This window comes from Electrophorus electricus, chromosome 2, assembly GCF_013358815.1.
Source record: "Electrophorus electricus isolate fEleEle1 chromosome 2, fEleEle1.pri, whole genome shotgun sequence".
Lineage (NCBI taxonomy): Eukaryota > Metazoa > Chordata > Actinopteri > Gymnotiformes > Gymnotidae > Electrophorus > Electrophorus electricus.
The window spans coordinates 14,967,627-14,986,409 of NC_049536.1; the positions used below are offsets into that span (position 1 = coordinate 14,967,627).

Genomic DNA, 18,783 nt, shown 5'->3' on the forward strand with positions numbered 1-18,783 from the left:
CCCAATGGGAAATGGGGAGATCATCCAAGCAGTACTTGACCAGATACAACAAGATCTTGTCCTAGGAGTTGTGTTTGTTCTCAGTGAAGAGACCACCAGACATCCTGAGTAGGTTATTGAATATTTGGCTGATTGTTTTCAATTGATCTGTATAAACATTGCAATAACTAAACCTAGACTTTCAATTGCAACTCACCGTTGTGTCCTGCAGTATGTGTCAGTGGTAACAGCACTGTGACCATGCAGATGAGCAGTAGAACCTGTGTAAAACCCTTCTGCTTGTGTTTATTAATCATCCTAGAAAGAGACAGAGAGAGGGAGAAAGAAAGAGAACCAGGTGTTGATGATATTGTACCAGTCTTTTTAACTGGAGAGTTCTGGCCTTAATATTCTAGTTAATTTTTTAAGAAAACATTTTAAAAAATAATCTCACTTTATGTCTGCTGATCACCCAGTAATAAGTTTTTTTTCTGCTGGCTAATAGTAATTAGCTTGCTAAACACACTTAAAATTAATCAATGATCAGATGTATATCTAAAAAACATAAAATATAAAACATCCATATACTAATAAAGATTTTAATAATGCTGTTTCCACAAAACCTAACTGAGGATTCAACACAAGGCATAATTTAATCACATTTGTATACCAACTACAACAAGTGAGCCTTGACAATCGATTTTGAGGACTTTGGCCTGTTCTCTGATTGAGAGTGTTATTTTAATTTCTTAATTTAATTTCTAGGTTATGTCCCAAGGTCCCTGAGACACTGTAGTGTTTAGAGAAAGCACAATAATCTGCAACATTTCTCAGAAAAGGCTTTAATATGAAAGGGAAACAATGCTGTTTTAATTAATGGGTTTGCAGGATCACATGTCATGGAACGTTACACACTGAGAAACACTGAACTGACATATCTGTTACTTCAATGTTTTTTTATACACACACTTTTTAAGTGTGTTTAAGATGTGGGTACAACCATTATTAATTATTACAACCATTATTACAACCATTAATAATAACTGAATAAGATACAACTATCCATTTTCTTTAGTTTTCAAATATTCAAATACTGTTTGTGATCATAATGATGTTTTTTCAAACATCTTAACACAGTAGTTGTGACAATAATTATAGTATCACAATAAATCATAAAACCACAGTAAAGCCACATTTCTTCATATTCATTATTTCTGATCATCTAAGAACATGAGCCACAATTACTTGAAGTCCATGAATCCTTAACAGTAGGCAGTAACAAATAGGGAAACATTGCACAAAATATGGCTTGCTTTGTAAGCAAAATGAGACTAGTTTTGTGGTGCAAGATAACTGTGCTATTTTTTTCTTTTAATCTTTGCTAATAAACATTGTTTTCAGTTATTTCTTTTGTCACTTTGGCAATCACAGATGCAATCAATGCATGAGAAAAACAAACAAACACAAAACTTTTGTCATTAAGTATCTGTTAGAGAAAAATGAACCATTTGTAACTGTGGATTTTATTATCTCTTCATGTTTAATGCATGCATTTTTGTTGCACTGGATATCTGAAGGAAATATGCATAATTTACACACTTGATTGCTGTAGGCAAACAATAAAAATATCACATATAAAAGTTTACAATGTTGCAAAAATAAATAAACACAAACATCACTGCAATACATAATTCAGATAGAACATAGTTTAAGAATTAGTTTTTGTTATTTACATAAGACTTGTTCCCAATGATTTTTAAAGCTGGAACAGTTTTTGTTTCTCATTTGGTTTCTGCCAGATGAACTCATTCATCCTCATTTTGTGTCTCCTAAAAAAATATACAAAACCAGAGGGAATCAGACTGCATCTTTGCACACACTTTTTATTTTGCACCCCCATTCATGTTTAACCGTTGCCATATTCACTTGGATCTTTTAACCCAAGAATGATTTCTACAGTAGAAAACTGTGAGTGAAGCAGAAAATGCCTAGGCCTGTGCTCTCTGAGCTCCCGGAGGTTCTTACCCCATGAGTCATTTCCTTTTCATCAGCTCTCTTACTCTACAACAAATTAAATAGGCACAGGCTAGCAAGCACAGTTTCAAATGCTGCGGTCTGACCGTGGTGCTTATGCACACTTGCTATGGCCTAAACACAGTGGCTCTATAAAGGAAATCCTCAGTAGTCAAATCGAAAGTTACAGTGCAAACTCTGAAACTTTAGACAAATGGGGGAAAAATGACAACTATTATGTATATTGAGAAGATGGGTGTAATCAATGGAGGTAAGTTACATCAAATATCCAAGAAGAAATGTACTTTAAAAGTTTTAACAACTTAAAAACTTTAACAACTTAAAAATTAAAGACTTTTCAGTAAATATATTTAATCACCTGGAAATGACCTGGAAACAAAATATGAAATTGTAATGGCTCCCCCCTCAACAGAGTCTGCACTGATTACCACATGATCCTTTTGTTTGTATTTCTTGTCATTACATACCATGTGCTCTTTGTTTTTGCCTCCCTTGCACAACTCCCTAATCACATCAATCCCCGGCCAGAGTCTGTTCATGTGTTTCTTATTGTCACTCACCCGCTCCACCTGTGTCTTGTTTTCTTCCACATTTTTATTCATGCATAAATCCCACTCTGTTTCTACATTTACAATTACAGTTTCTAATCCCAGTGTCAGTTATTGTGGTTGATGTGCTATGTTTTTGTTTTATGTTTCATTTGTTTGAATAAACTTTGGCTTGTGTCTGCATCCTGCCTCAGCAATTCTGCTTACATCAACACATCACAGACGCTGCAAGTTCAGACTTTAAGTGAGTCAAGTTTGTCTAAAGTCCATAGTGCTTGGCAATCATTATTAAAAACGATCAATTCTTTTAAGCAAAAACATTTGCATGCACATTTTTCAAGACTGTAGCAAAGACCATACCCAGACTCGAGTCTCTCAACTGGCTAACGTGTTCTCACCAGCAGACCAAAAAGACAGTTCTCTGACACAGTAGCCAGAACACATATTTATCCTGCTGAGTAATGGTCTCCAGCACACTGTTCTTTCCTTTAGGCAGCACACACACACACACACACACACACACACACACACACACACACACACACACACACACACACACACACACACACACACACACACACACACACACACAAACAAACACACACAATGTTCATGTGTCCCTCATTGTTCCACCCCTCATCCATCATCCCAGCCATACACTCACACTGTGGGGTGAGGGGATCCTCTGCCAGTGGGTACCCTCCAGATGGCCTCACAGCACCATCCCACCACTGCCACCATTTGTGTCGTTGTGTGACTTTGAGGATGAAGGATTGTGCTCGTCACAAATGGACTGCTCAAATTCCTCCAAGTGAGCAACAGTACTCTAGCATGCAAAAACACACCATTTCCAATCATAAGAAGAGAAAGTAAAAATAACACGCTGCAAGTTCAGGCTTCAAGTGAGTTGTTAGGTCCTCAGATAACTTCTAGAAGACACTGATTCCAGGATTTCAGGTAGCTTTAGCTACCTTCTGCTATGTGCCTTCACCACCCTTTCCTTTCAGGATTGCCATGTATTCACTAGACATGTTCTCATCAGTTTCTCTATGGATTATCCCCAAAGAACCAGGGAATGTTGGTGTAAGACCTGTTACTGTGCAGTGTCATGTTAGTTATGTTAGTTATACTCAATTACACAAAACTAAATCTGACTGTTTCATCACTGATTTGTCAGTGATGTGTTGCTCCATTATTGTGCTGTTGTCAGTGAAGTATTATGAAGAATGAAGACTAAATGGCTAAAAAATTGTAACTACAGCTAAGGAGGGCTGACTTTTACCAGACTTTTAATAGACTTTTACTAAATGCTCTTGTCTGCAACTGTGCCAGGTTAAATGGAGCACTTTGGTTCCAAAGAAGCTGTTTGCTGTTAGTAAATTAATGTCATCGAGCATATATTTTTATATCAGTTGAGGACTGATATAAAAATATATGCTCGATGACATTAATTTAGTTGGTTCAGATTTTATGTCTTTACCTGAGTGGCCAATCAGTTAACTATCAATGAACACAATTTCCAAGACTGGAAACCGGATTCAAGGTCTGGAACTGAAATCCTCAGCACTAGAGAGACTGCTAGTGACTTTTGTGACATTTTTGTAACTTTGACATTTTCCACATCCAACCTGGTTTTTATTTTGTTTTTTTCCCCTGGATTATTTTTGGAGGCCACTGGAATTATTTTTTGTCAGCTGTTGCTTCCTGTTTTCACTGAATACCAGTTCAAATCCAAGCTTAGCCTGAATCAAGGAGGAAGAAGCTACTAACCCTGCAAGACTGATTAAAAATGTCCTCAGGAAGCTGACTCTAGCTGAATGTCTGACAGCTTGACAGAGTTCTCCCTCCCTTCAGGAGCTGATGTTTGTGTGGCGTAGTGTGCAAGCAAGTGCAAGGGAACAGTGTGGAGTCAAAAGACAGAAGGGAAAAGATCTGGAAGCTGAATGCCATGATTTAGCTGGAGCAATGTGAGATCTTAAAACTTTTCTCATAAACTTTTGACTTGTTGTTTTTTCTTTATTTGTGTAGCTCAGTCATACATATTTTGAAAATTGTTGTGTCAATCCATGTAGAATGCTCTTTAAAAAAAAAAAACAACAACCTGATGCTATGTGCATCAAATGTCTGTCTTGCATATTGAAAGTTCTATACTGTATGTCTTCAAAGAAAGAGAGAGAAATAGAGAAAAGGTTCACTTAGATTATAATCTACAAAAGTCAGTAACTGTACTATGCGAGGCCAGTATTCCTGGATTATTCATTCTTTCTCTCTCTCTCCTTCAGACATGACAGTCTCATCAGACACAAAAGACACAAGATCAGTGATATTGTGGAGGAGCCTATACAGTCCAGACATTGATTCTTTCCATGGCATGTGTTTGTATACAAGTTTGGGCACACCTGACTGAATGTAAGTTTTTAAAGGTAATAAAGACATTTTATCTTAGACTAAGGATGTTTCTAAGACAAATATAATTTGGGAATGGTTTTAGCCTATATATGAATTCATTTTCAAAACACAAACATGCACACACACAATTTTAGATGTACCCTCAGTAAATAGTTTTCTTTCAGAACTTTAGTTCCTCACTCTACAAGTGCTCTACATATGTGAGAATGTCTTCAAGACTGTTGGAAAAGCGTCATAGGAGGCTGCCTCATGAAGAGAACACCAAGAGTGTGCAAAGCTAACATCAAAGTATAGGATTGTTTCTTTGCAGAACCTAAAATCTGAGATAAACTATTATTGACTATCACAGCATTATGAGATGTTATTTCATAGGGTTCAATATCTTTCCTGTTTTTTTAAATGTAGAAAAAAGTAAAAATATTTTACTTTTTACCTAAGGCCGAACAATATCTGACACTGGGAGTAGGCTAATGCAACATTGCTGTGATTCAGAGTAATACTGGTGTATGAAACATGAAACTGCATACACTAATTTTCCCCTGAATTTGCAATAGATGCAAGGAGCAATCAGTGGGGCGCCCAGTTCTCACTCCTTATTAGCTAATAGGCATGCCGTTAACGTCAGCCAACTTTAATGAGCTATGCCAACACATTTTATTACCTCTGGCAGCGGCTACAGGCCCATGGATAGGGTCACCTTGACTGTGCCGGCCTCTGCGGATGTGGTGGGGAAGAGGCTGGCAAATGATCTGTCTGAGCCCGGGTGATGGAGTTCTGTAACATGCACCCACTGTTGGAAACTTCTGCTCCGCCGCTTTGGCCTTCAGTGGGGCAGAGTGGCCGAGGTTACAGACCGCATCAACAGTGATGGGGACAGTTCCTCCAAATCATTCTCATTCAATATGAGTACTTAGCCCTGTTTTTCCAGTCAAATCATTGAAATGTAAAAATGGGATAAAAAGGCAGTGGTAGTGAGCCTTGTTGTATTCTAATACAACTCATATATACATATACCAAGTAATTTACTCAGCCTAATGGCTTCAGTACACTTAAAACAGTGGTAATATCCTTCTTGTTGAGTATGTACTGAGGACTGCAAAAAATGACCTTATTGGACACAAGCCTCAGCATCTCCACATTAGCAAAGAGCACACCATTAAGACTAATTACCTTTCTGTGTCTCATTAGATGCAGCAAAGGTAATCACACTCTATAATGATAATCTGGTGCTGTTTTTCAACATCTGAGTTACTTGAGCTGGGTAGCTTTTAGCTCTTCCACAATGTTTCTTTTGATCAAAGCTTTCTCCTTTCCATTGCTGATTTTTTTTTTCATTCGCTCCCTCTCTTGTTGCACCTAATACAAGTATGATGTTTCAATCAATGTCCCTAAAATTCCGCCTGGCACCATTAGCTGTTCACCTAATTCACGCCAATCAATCTGGATGCCTCTCTTTCTTTTCACTTTTATGTTTCTATCCTCTCCAATCTAGGCTCATAATATGGGCACCCTATATTTGATCTGGTTTTAATTTCCCTTTTTTTCAATGGCTGCATCAATTATGAATATGTTTCCATTTGAAAACCTTTAAGCTCAACAGCCAACTGAATTAATCTATACTTCATTCAGTTCTACAGTTTACAGGCAGAATATTTTGTAGCGTGAATTTAGTTGCTCCCTATCAGGTCAAATCACTTGAATATCTCACAGAGATCAATAAGGCATGTTTGGCCTCTAACACAGGCAGGCATGGACATTTTTAAATTTGTATTTGAGGTAAATGATACTCAATTTTCCATTTATTTTAATAATATTAAAATGATATTTTAGAATATGCATTCATTTCTATTTCCTTGTGGCTGTGTGAAAAAATATATGCATTATCCATTCTCCCCTCTCCACTCGTTTGTGTTCTGTCAACCCAAATTCTCCATATTTTCTGACAAATGGAAGAGGATTTCAGAGAGATAAATAAGGGTTTTTCATCCTTTACTAGTGATTTGAATGCTCAACTGAATTTAATTTAGATTCACCTGTACCACAGCTGGCATTTAAAACAACCAAACCTTTGTTTCCTCTTTGTTTATGAGCACCTTACTGCCCTTGATCAGTGCGTAGTGCTTCCTTGAATACTTGGGGATTAGTGTTTGAGTCTAGCTCAGATGAGATTTATCCAAGCAAAAGTTACCATTTTACAGTGTTGGTATTTATAATTTAAATGCCTTATGATTACATAAGGCTGTGAATAGCCCAATTTATCAGATCATATTGCTGGCCACTGCTTGCCCACAAAGATTGGTTGTTTACTAAGTAGCTAGTCAGGCAGCTTCTACTGGTGCAAGAAACTGGTTGTAGCCCAGCTAGTCCTCAGTTGTAAGAACTTAAACAGCAAAATTAAACATTGTGCAACACCAAATGTATTAAAAATATTTAGAGTGTTTGATTCAGCATTAGTCTTGAGTTTGTTGGTGCTTTATTAGATCTGACTTGCTGCTACGCTAGTTTCCTGCCCTACAGTGAACCCTGTAGCCAGCTTCCTTTGTTTAGTTTTTTAGGAGTGCTAAGAATAAACTGTTGCATATACTGTATGTCCTATTGCAGCAGATATTGCAGCAGATATTGGTCTGTTTACTAAAGATAAACTAGTAGTGAGATGCCATGGACATGCAGACACATTGCTTCTAAAATAGTGAATTTTTCAGACACAGAACTGCTTACTGCATATGATGTCCGTCCTGGGACACACACTCTTGTACAGTAATGCTAATGGTACAATAAAAGCACATTGATCCAAATGTTCAAGGCTATACAGAATTGCTTGTCAGTGTGACTACGAGGAAGTTAATTCTGTATACGAGAGGTCTTCAACTCTGGATCTCCAAATCCAAAATGCTGTCCTGGATATCATCATAAATATTTAGATAATGTCATAGAACATGGGTAATCAGATTTCAGTACTTGAGTTCTAGCTATTACATATTGTCCACTTCCTCGTTTTACCTAAGAGTCAGGTGTAATGACAAATTAACAAATGCAATATGAAGATTTGAAATATGGAACACTAGCTTGGAATAGTGATGATCTGTCACTAATGTTTTGCAATTTCTGAAAAAAAGGAGTGCATGAAAAGCAAAGAAGCTGCAGCACTTGGTGAGGGGGGAACTTCATTCCTTCCAGTGTTGGGGATGCAGGAAGTGGGTTTTAAACTTTGAGGCAGAGTTTCTTCTCTGACAGGGAAGAAGAGGTGCGATGTGAGGTGTCAGAACAGGTTGCTATTCTAGGATCTGTGCTGGAGCATTCTCATCTGATGGTGAGGCCAGGACCAGATGTGACTATGCAATGTCTTTAATTAACTGCCGTGAATGATATACCTGTTAGACAATTATCTCTCCAACACTGGCCTCCCAACATTTATAAATGGAAAAGAACCCTGGGTTACCCACTAAGCTCAGTAAACTGGGCTTCTTTTTATACTGTTGTTTTAAACTATCTATTCACTATATTTAAATGTTTTCTTTTCAGTATGAAGGGAATTTTAGTGCAATTTTAGTACAATTTTTTTCTGAATTAAGCCTATGCAGCACTTATTTTTATTCTGGGTGAACAATATTAGCTACCACACTACTGTAGCCCCTTTGAAAATACATAAAATAAACAAGAAACCAAACAAACAAATGAAAAACAAATATCTAACATGAGCAATGTATTCATCCAGTCATCCTGGATCAAATGGTAGCCCATTTAAAAACTTTTAAAAAATGTTATAGTGCTTTTCCTTACATGTATTGCACATGCGCTGTGCTCTTAAGACCTTTGGAGCTTTTATTTTGACATTTGTGTGGTGTGTTGAAGGCAAAATACATGTACAGGATTCATTCTTTTTAGGAAACAATGTACCTGGGTAAGAGTATCAAACTAACATCTCTCTCTCTCTCTCTCTCTCTCTCTCTCTCTCTCTTTCACTTACTGTAATTCCCATATTTTGTGTTTGAGCCATGTTTATTTTAGGTCTGTTAAACGTTGTGTCTGGTTACATCAGTAAAAAAGAATGTAGGCATTTTTGAATTCATATGGATCTGCCAAGGTTGTAGGCTAGTAAAATCTCAAGAGAGAATGTCAAGAAGGTTGTGGGATGGTGAAGTCGCTAAAAAAATGATCTAATTACACCACATCCACTGGCAATTCAGCAGAGGTGAGGTGTGTGCACACAAGCATTAAATGAAGCTTCACCTCTTTTTTCGCCCTCTGCATTTTTTCAAAAACAATTGCTAAGGCAATAGCTAGGTTATCCCGTTCTCATTCACCAGTGGGGGTTTTAATCCCTGTTAAGTGACAAGCTAATTTGTGAGATTGGATTACACTAGAGGCTCGTTTATGCTACCTTAGACACATAGGTCATGTGAGGCCATTATGCGCTACACAAAATAAAGACACTCTCCCTTGTTAGTAGAGTGTGTGTGTACGTGTGTGTTTGTATTTGTGCGAAATAAATAAATAAGCATCTGATTTACTGGTAACTGAGTTACAGAAGGAGTAGATATAGTCATTGGTTTAACAAAAAATCTATCTATCTATCTATCTATCTATCTATCTATCTATCTATCTATCTATCTATCTATCTATCTATCTATCTGTCAGCTGTCCATTTTTTTCATTGTTTGTTTTGTTAGAAACATTCACTTATAGGCGGCTATATGCCAGATGGTAGATGTTATTTAACATCAGCAAGATTAGCCTTATCTTAAAAAGAGAAAAATCTTGTTAACATTTAATCTTAAATTTTGCAGTTTTTCAGTGACATCTACATTGAGAGTTTCCTCACTCTCCATGCTTCTATGTTTACGCACACATGCATGCACACACACTTTGGGAAAGCACATCCCTCAATAGAGAGTCAAGTCACTGCTTCTCCCATTCTCTGGATGTCAGGGGCCACAGTAAGTAATTAAAGCCCATAGAAAAATGAAGGATTAGGCTGAATTAATCCCCAACTTTCCCCATTCTTGCAGACAGATAGGCACTGTGTGGAGGGATATGGAAATGTAGCAGAGCACGGCAAAACTAATGGCAGTGGTTTTGTCAACGACACGAAAGGTACTATAACAGCTCCAACTTAGATGGTTGATGGAGAATGTGCATGATTTGTTTTATTTTTTCTTTCTTTTTTTCCATTGTGATCTAAAACCCATCTACCCAGTCACGAATTTGCATAATACATGAAAATATATGTTAAAATATGAAGGACCACACTTGTGCAGAGCATCTCTGGTGCCTGTCAAAATGTAGAGGAAATGGAAAATGTTGATATAGAGTTTCTCATTAAATTTTGTGCTGGAGTCCAGTTGGTGTCCTCCAGCATAGACTGTTGTAATGTAATGCACCAATATAACCAAACCCAGAAATGTTTAGTTAACACAATTCCAGTGCACCCACAGAAACTTTATGATTTTGATCAGGTGTATAGGGTCAAACAATCGATGTTCTCTCCACCACATCTTTACCCCAAAGCAAAACCCCCTGCTTTCTGATTAATATGGGTCTTCATTAAACTGAGAGCTGATACCTAAGGCAGGACTAGAGTGATTCTCTGTGCCACACATGAAGAATAAGACAAGCATTGGTGGATAATTGGCTGCACTGCCCAGTGGAAGCAAGTTAAGGCTGTCTCATACTATTCATTATGTCCCTACTGCTGCAGCATGCCCAAGCTTAATGCCAGCATGCACCATTCACTTCATCATTCCGACAGTGAATATCATCAGGAGTGTTAAAGACTAAAGAACACCAGTGCGACATAGTTGTAAGGGGAAATAAAAGAGCCTCGGTAGTCCTTGGGTTTTGAGGCCCCAGCATAATATCTGAATTAAAATAGTCCAATATCACTGCGCTGCAGGAATTCTTAATGTGCAAGAGAATGGGAATTAGAGGAAGAAAAACAATAGCATTTTGCATTGCCTGGAGTATTTACTTTGGTCTTCTTTGGCCTTTGATGAATGAACTGTTGAACTAGTTCCCCTGTGACCCTGTGATTAAGGGAGGTGAAAAAAGCAGTGGTTCTATTTCCTGGCATTTTGTGAATCTTCATCTAAATTCAACATTTAGCACCCTCCTTTTTAAAATATTTTAAAAATTGACCAATTTGTTAATTTTACCTCAAATGTTTAAAGAAAACAACTGCATTGATTTATGTGGATCATTCCAGTGTAAATGATCATACATTAGACTAAATGACAACTCAAATGAGGGTAGACATTCGTTCTCCTTAAACCCTGAGGTTACACTAGCATTGACAGCATAATTAGTGCAAAACCAACAAATCTTCACTGGTCCCTTCAAAATAAAGAATACCAAAGAGCCGAGAAATCAGAACGTCAAGTGCAAATTCTTCTTAAGCTATTGACAATCCTTTGCCTGGGGTGAAGCAGGAAATACCTAATGTGTTAAAACAGCTTCATAATGACAGCTCCTGTAATCCACCCTCTATACCAGATTGAGAAACACTGATGCACTGTAATTAGAGTGTCCTGTCCTCATGTACCAGGTAGAGGTTTTCAGACATTGTCAGATGTATTACATGCTCATTGGTACGACCATTCAGCTCTTAGCCATGGTTACCGAGCTGAGAGCAGTGTAGTTACTCAGTACCATCTTGCTGTTTAAACTAAAGACAACATCATAAGCAATAGCTGCACTTATCTTAGGTTTATGTTGATGAAGAAACATATTATTTGCAGAATTTTTATTTCATATTAACATGTTTACTTCTGATTTACATGGTGATATATATATATATATATATATATATATATATATATATATATATATATGCATAGATAATATTATCTATGCATATATAGAGGTAAACTTTGCACCAATCAAAATTCATGTACATCTTTCGGACAGCTGAGTTACAGCCAGCTAAGTTATAAGCAGCTGTATTATTTGGATGGATAGTGATATCACTGCAATGGAAGCTGAAAACAGGGAGGGGCATGGTGAAATTATGCAGTCTTCTAGCTAAACAAATAACTACAGACGTGGTGAGGTTTACCATTATCTTCTCACATGGGGCTCCACTAAAGCGCACAATAAAACAGCATTCTATGCAAACTTCACTGACTAGCACAAGGTAGTAAACTGCAGTGTGAATGGTTTTAATCATGTTGCCAACTAATTGGGAGCCTAATTATGTTTGATCTCTGGCTGCATCTGACATCTATGACTACTTGTTTGGAAAGACACCAGGTACAGCCACCAGACAGTACTACATAAGTGTGCGTGTTTTTTAAAAGTCACCAGGCTGCACAATGAAGGCCTGAAGGGCTAGTCCAAAGGCAGATAGCTTTATACTATGAAACTGGTCAATTTCACAGAGCAACTGTGCACAAAAGATATACAGAGTTGTTTGTATAAAATGTTTTTGTTGTCAACAAATGTAAACCCAGCTAAAGAAAAAGGTGAAACATTCTATCATCTCTGAACGGTATTGGCCTACTAGTAATAGTTCTGTTTAAAGGATATATTATAAACAGAGGGTGCAATAGGCATAAAACACCGTGATATTACATGTCCAGAAAACATATTGGTCTGGGGCAGCATGTTATGTAATGGAAGAAAAGATTTGTAAAACAATTATACTAGTAGATTTGGCTGTAAATTAGATTCTGACTATTCCAACGCTACAACTGCACCACTGCATTTACAGTACAGTGTCTACTATGCATGGTACACAGTGCACAGTGTCTACTATGCAAATGCATGCTGCCTTGGAAGTGTCGTGTGCTCCATGTCCAATGAAGCTCTGCTGTGGGCATTTATTTACCAATGATACACTTCCTGAAAACATCATAACATAAAGACCATAATTAAATGGTAGAATGAGTGTTACACTGAACACTCTCTTATTTAAGGTGATTTTAAGACTATGATGCTTCTAGGAAATGGGCCCCAGAAAGTTAGTTTTTAGAATCACCTGCCACTCCTGTTTCATCTGGGCATGAAATGCAGTTTACATGTTTATATTTTAGTTACAAACAGTAAATATTTTTTAGATTTTGTGTCCTAACTATTGATTTAACTGGGAACCTTGCAGTAATTAATTACTACAGTTCTACATCTAAATTAAGGGAAGGTCAATCAAAACAACTGTTGGTCAATTGGTCAAAACAGCTCAGCTCTTAAAAAACAGGACATATGTTAATGCAACAAATTACATTAATAGAGCTTTTTATAGCTTCAGATAACATTATATACTCATCTGAGTATTTACAGAGTATGTACTGTATGCCCAATTAAACATACATCTCCTTGTGTGTTTGTGTTTATTTTTAACTTCCAAAGTAATAAAAGTGTTAAATGTCAAATTTCACTTCCACAAACAACAGAAAAACAGTTTGAGTGTGGTAAGTCGTAATACACGATTGAGTATGGGATCTTAACGATTTCTGGAGGCAGCTATTTAAACGCAAAGGAACTGTTCTGACTCTGGGTGTATTTGGGATTTGTAGCATTTTGAGGAACCAGATCAACACACCAAGTTACAATATTTAAGGATTCTGGAAACCATTCTAAGAGGTTTGGTCGTAGTTTAATCATAAGTAGCTTTAAATCCAACACCAAAAATGTCTAGGCTCATTCCCTTGAAGATACAACAATCTTTCTTGTGCCTGTGAGCAAAGCTGAAGGTAAACGCCTACAACTAATCGCTAACAATGATACTGGATTTAAATTAGGGATTAACATTCCTAAACTTTGCCAAGTTATATGTATCCTGGCAATTTCTGATGATGTTAGAGCTCAGGTGCATGAGGCTAATTCATACCTGCTGCGCCGCTCACGTGCGCTCCTTGGCTTTCAGCGGGGCGCTCCGTCGCCTAATCCATCTGGTCGACCAACACTCGGCCAGTTTTCGGCTGCGAAATCAGCATAGTCTGATCGCATCAGATCGGTCAGAGTTGCATTATTGTGTTGAGATGACGATCTCCGTCCGAACATTCGTTTTATCCAGACGTCCTAGGACAGCACAAACGTGCAGACTGAACACGAATAAATTCCACTTGATGTTCGCACGACTAATATGTAGGCTAAAGTAAGCGTACTAGAAAGAAAACCAACCAACCAACCAAGCAACTCTGAATTTGACGCAGGGAGAAACGAGAACTTTAAACTAGTGGCACATTGCTATTGGAGTCAAAAATCTCATAATTATAATCTGCTCAGTCGGAGGCTAAATACTTGCGTGCGAACGCCCCATTCTCCAGAGCGTTACACCACACATTGCCTTCACTCGGATCAAGTTTAACTTCTGGCTATATATATTACACCCCGTAGTTTCACATCCCTCCTCTTAGATAATAAGACCACTCATCACCCCCGATTTTTGATCAGTTAATATTATGATCAAGCAACAACAATAACATGAATAATAATTACAATATACTACTACTAATAATAATAGTAATAATAATCATTATCATCATCATCATCATCATCATCCTCATTATCTAGTAAAAATGCTTTGATTTGTCATCATAATCCATATGGTAGGCAGAAGACTAACGCCTTATACATAATTGAAGTTATAGTTAAAGGTGATAGGTATAGTTTTAAAAAATCCATTAAGATACAATGATAACCATGTCATCTTAACAATGGTGCCAAAATGTATGTCTTTATGATTATAATTAATGCATAATCTGTTACATGTCTATTAAAAGTGTTTAAAAGATTATGAAGATTTTTAAATACCATATAATTTTCTTATGAAGCATAAATGGATTTTATCCTAACCTTTCCTTTAGGTAAGCATAACAGGGTATGGACCTCTCCAGGCACAAATTTGTATACATGGCGCCATCCTGTGGTCAAATTCAGTTCACCCACTCCGTAAAAAAATAGGTGCATTTAAAAAAATAGGTGCATTGGTGATAGACAGCCCTCTATTCTCTTCATCACTGGTCAGTTTTTAACTACAGATCTCGCTGGATATTATTTGGGTGGTGCACCATCCTCACATGATGAAAAGCTAGACGATGGCTAACACAAATACATGTGGTATGAACTGGGTACACCTACAATATGTTTCTAGTAAAGCAGCGAGAGTATATGGCATGATGGAATATCATGCTGACATTAAAAAAATATTATCTGCAGGTCTCTTTCTTCCTAAATGGTAATATCATCTTGAGTCTGACAAACAAAGCAATATGTTGAGGCAAGAATACAACTATAATGAGATTCAGCCTAGCTCCCTGTGACTGTCGGTCCCCCATCTGTGTGTCAGGTCACTTGGTGACATGTTTTACCTGAAGGAACAAGGATCAGATTTATCAATTAAACATAAAAATAAAAGAGAAAACTTGTGCAATTAAAATTACACTGTGGTAAGCTTTTAAAACAGCATTAGCCAGTATAAGCATTTGGATAACAAAGGCATATGTGCTGCTTAATATTGCAATAAAAAGCAACATTTATATAGTAGTCAGCATACAACCTATAGTGTACTATATATTATTCAATTTCAGTGGCTACTTCCCAGTACATATGAGTAACTAGGTGTCCAAAGGTAACTGGACAGCAGTAGTTTGTGGGTGTTTGGGATTTAGAGAGCATTTGAAATTAAATAATTATGAGATTGAAGTGAAGAATATAAAACAGAATTGAGAATCCTTTTGGAGGAACAAGTTATGTATTAACTTGGTAAAAACACAAGACTCACTGTCTGCTACAGTAATATGCTCTGGCTTCATCACAATACAATGCTGCAACAAAAACTACCGCAGATCACTGGTAAGTAAACTGCTCAATGTTCAGGTTGTGCTCAGAAAACTGTAGGATTACTGTTTAGAACTTTGATGCCCTGTGTTTACAGAAATGGTGGTTAGACCTGAAAAATACTTGGCTTTAAATTAGGATTTATAGGGTACAATAAAACACACAGCCCTCATTTAAATGGCCAAGATGGAGGCATTGCAGTTATTTATAACAATGTCCTAGGCATAAATCAGAAAACAGGTTACAAATGTGCTTCCTTTGATTTATCTACAAATGATAAAGCTTCTTAGTTATAGTCACTAATTACTATCTATTAGCCACAAGAGCCTTACTTTAAGTTCCAACAGGCATTTGTTGCTAATTTCTAACTTCTTGTTCATTTCTATAAATAAAATAATTCTAGAAGACTCTGATATTCATTATGATGTAGACAGGCTCCATTGAGAAAATTAGTTGTATCTATCCTAGACTCTTGGTTTCACATAAAATGTAATGCGGCCTGCTCACTATGCGAATGATACTTTTGACTTAATTTTGACTTTGGACCCAGCTGTTCTCCCTCAGACTACAGTAATATCTGATCATTACTAGTGTTATTTACACTTAATCTTAGTCATAATATGTCCTCTCTATGTCATCATCTCACTATAGTGCCAAGCATACCACAGCATCCTCCACTTGTAAAGCTAGTAAATCTTCCAAATTTATCAAATGCTTTTAGCTCTCTAATTAATTCCACCAAATTTGATAATATTGCAGAATACTAAGATGTCTTTGGTCTAATTTAGATGTGGCACCACTAAGAAGTATAATACTTCCTGACTATACTTGTACGCTAAAGAAAACCATTGAAAATAAATTATTCTGGTATGTTTGGAAGGAAGCCTTTTATAACTTTAATCTTTGATTGAAAACAGCAAGAATAATCCCAGATTACACAATAAACAATATCTAAAATATACAATACACAATATCTGAAATATCTAAATTTTAGTCTGCTACAGAATCTCAGGTACAAGCACTGTGCAGCAGTAATAATTTCATGGACCTTTTCAATAATACATTTTTAACTTTTAGACATATTTTTAAAAGCCAGTGTGATGTCGTGCTTCGTGGAGGATGAATGCCACCCCTGTAGCGCCACTCCTACACAAAGTGAGACTAAAACAAACGCACAGACTACATCATTTCCGGCTGGAAGGTGATGATTATATTAGCCATTATATTAGCTACTGGAGATACAAGGGAATAAGAGCATCTTGCGACTAAGACTGGGCGGGCGACGCCGGACGCACATCAGACTGAAACTGCTCGTTCCTTTCTGGTCCACACTGGCCTCAGGAAGCTCCCGCCTGCCACTGAGCTACGGAAAGTTCTACATTCTACTTCCCCGCAGCGTTCAAGTACCGCCTTCGTACGACATTCAAAGAAGGTTTCCCACACAAGCATTTTCCCGGTCCCGCCACTTCCTCTTCACTACTCTCTAACCCACACCTTATAAATAAACACACCATTTCCTCATGCAAGTCTCTTAGTATGTGTTCATGACATGAATTTCCCGCTACACCTGCTAAACCGCCACAAACCTGCTCCCTTACACAACTGATGTACAAACGGAGCCTAGTATAGCTCTGTAGCAGAGAGGCTGGAATATTTTACTCTACTTTAGAAAGGTATCCTCCTCTAAACATTCTACATGCCATCTGGATCCCATTCCTATGATGTTACTTAAGTACATATGCCAGAAATAAAGCCACATTTAACATTAGTAAACGCCATAAGTCTATATACCAAAAAATCTTAAGGTAGAAGACTGTTATAAAAAATCTAATCTTGAATCCTATGAGCTGTCAAATTATAGACCAATTAAAAATCTTCCATGTACACCTAAGAATTTGAAGAAACATGTGGTATAACAGTTAAGCTTGCATTTGCATAAGAATCACATTCATTTAAAAAAAATCATTCAAGATTTCAGTTTGTATCACATTACAGTAATAGCTGCAGTGAAGATAACAAAGGATCTTTTATTTTCCTCTTATTTTCTGGTCCTGCTTAAGATAAGTGTAACATTTGACTAGAAAACCTTGTTGGCTTCTAAAAAAAAAAGAAGCCCCTTCTTGGTTCAGATCCTACCTGACTAATCTATATCAGTTTGTAAATGTATACATGGATTCCTAAAATACAGTGTCCCTCACATTTCTGTGCTTGGTCAAGGTTCTATGCTGTGCTCTTTACTCTATACATACTACATCTGGGTAGTGCCATTTGAAAACTTGGCATTATTATCTATTGCTATGCTGTTGACATTCATTTGTATATATAAACTAGGGATATCCAAAGGATAAGCATCAACTTAATTGAATGGAAGCCTATAAAGGACATAAAAGCATGAATGCCAGATAACTTCCTCCTACTAAAACCCAGACAAAACAGAGGTCCTTCTACTTGGAAAAGCTGCTAGAAACAAGCTGCTAGAAACAAACTGTCTGAATGAATGCTAAATGTTGTGCTAAATGTGCCTTTCTGTTGCACCAGGCACAACTGGAAAAAAACAAAAACAAAACTTGGCTTAAATTAGTCTACTGTAACGTATTGCTAAGGGGAAGTTCAAGTAAGAGCCTAAACTAACTTCAGTTAGTGCTGAATGCAGTAGCTCAAGATCTTAAATGTGCCATAGAATGGAAAACTGCATTTACCTTGGCATAGTTGAATAAGGAGAGTTCGGTACATGGAACCAACGTACTATAAACTTTAAACTCTGTTGTTAACGTCTTCAAATGTAAATCCCATATAACCAATGCATGCTAGAAAAACAGATAAATTCAAAAAATTCTAGACTATTACATAACAGTCTGGACTGTTATGGCCCTAAAATATATATACACCAGCCCACATTCATGGACCTGCACAGCCAAAACTTCAATAGTTCTGCAGGTATTGCAAAGAACAAAACTATGACAATGGAGCAACGGGCATGGTTAATGTTCAAATTTAACAGAATCCTGAACAACTTGTTAGTTTGCTCTGCACATTTCAC

The 18,783-nt window shown here is 37.1% G+C and overlaps 1 protein-coding gene across 1 annotated transcript in view; it reads right to left on the reverse strand.

Annotated features, from left to right (window-relative positions):
• Nucleotides 1-14,237, reverse strand: part of LOC113585496 (chemokine-like protein TAFA-2) — a 29,626-nt gene extending 15,389 nt beyond the window's left edge. Inside the window, exons 1-2 of the mRNA XM_027023012.2 lie at nt 13,792-14,237; nt 197-297 (exon numbers count right to left, since the gene is read on the reverse strand). Coding sequence (XP_026878813.1) covers nt 197-296 — 100 coding nt within the window. The 5' untranslated portion in view covers nt 297; nt 13,792-14,237. The remainder of the gene's footprint in view (nt 1-196; nt 298-13,791) is intronic.
• Nucleotides 14,238-18,783: the final 4,546 nt, after the last annotated feature.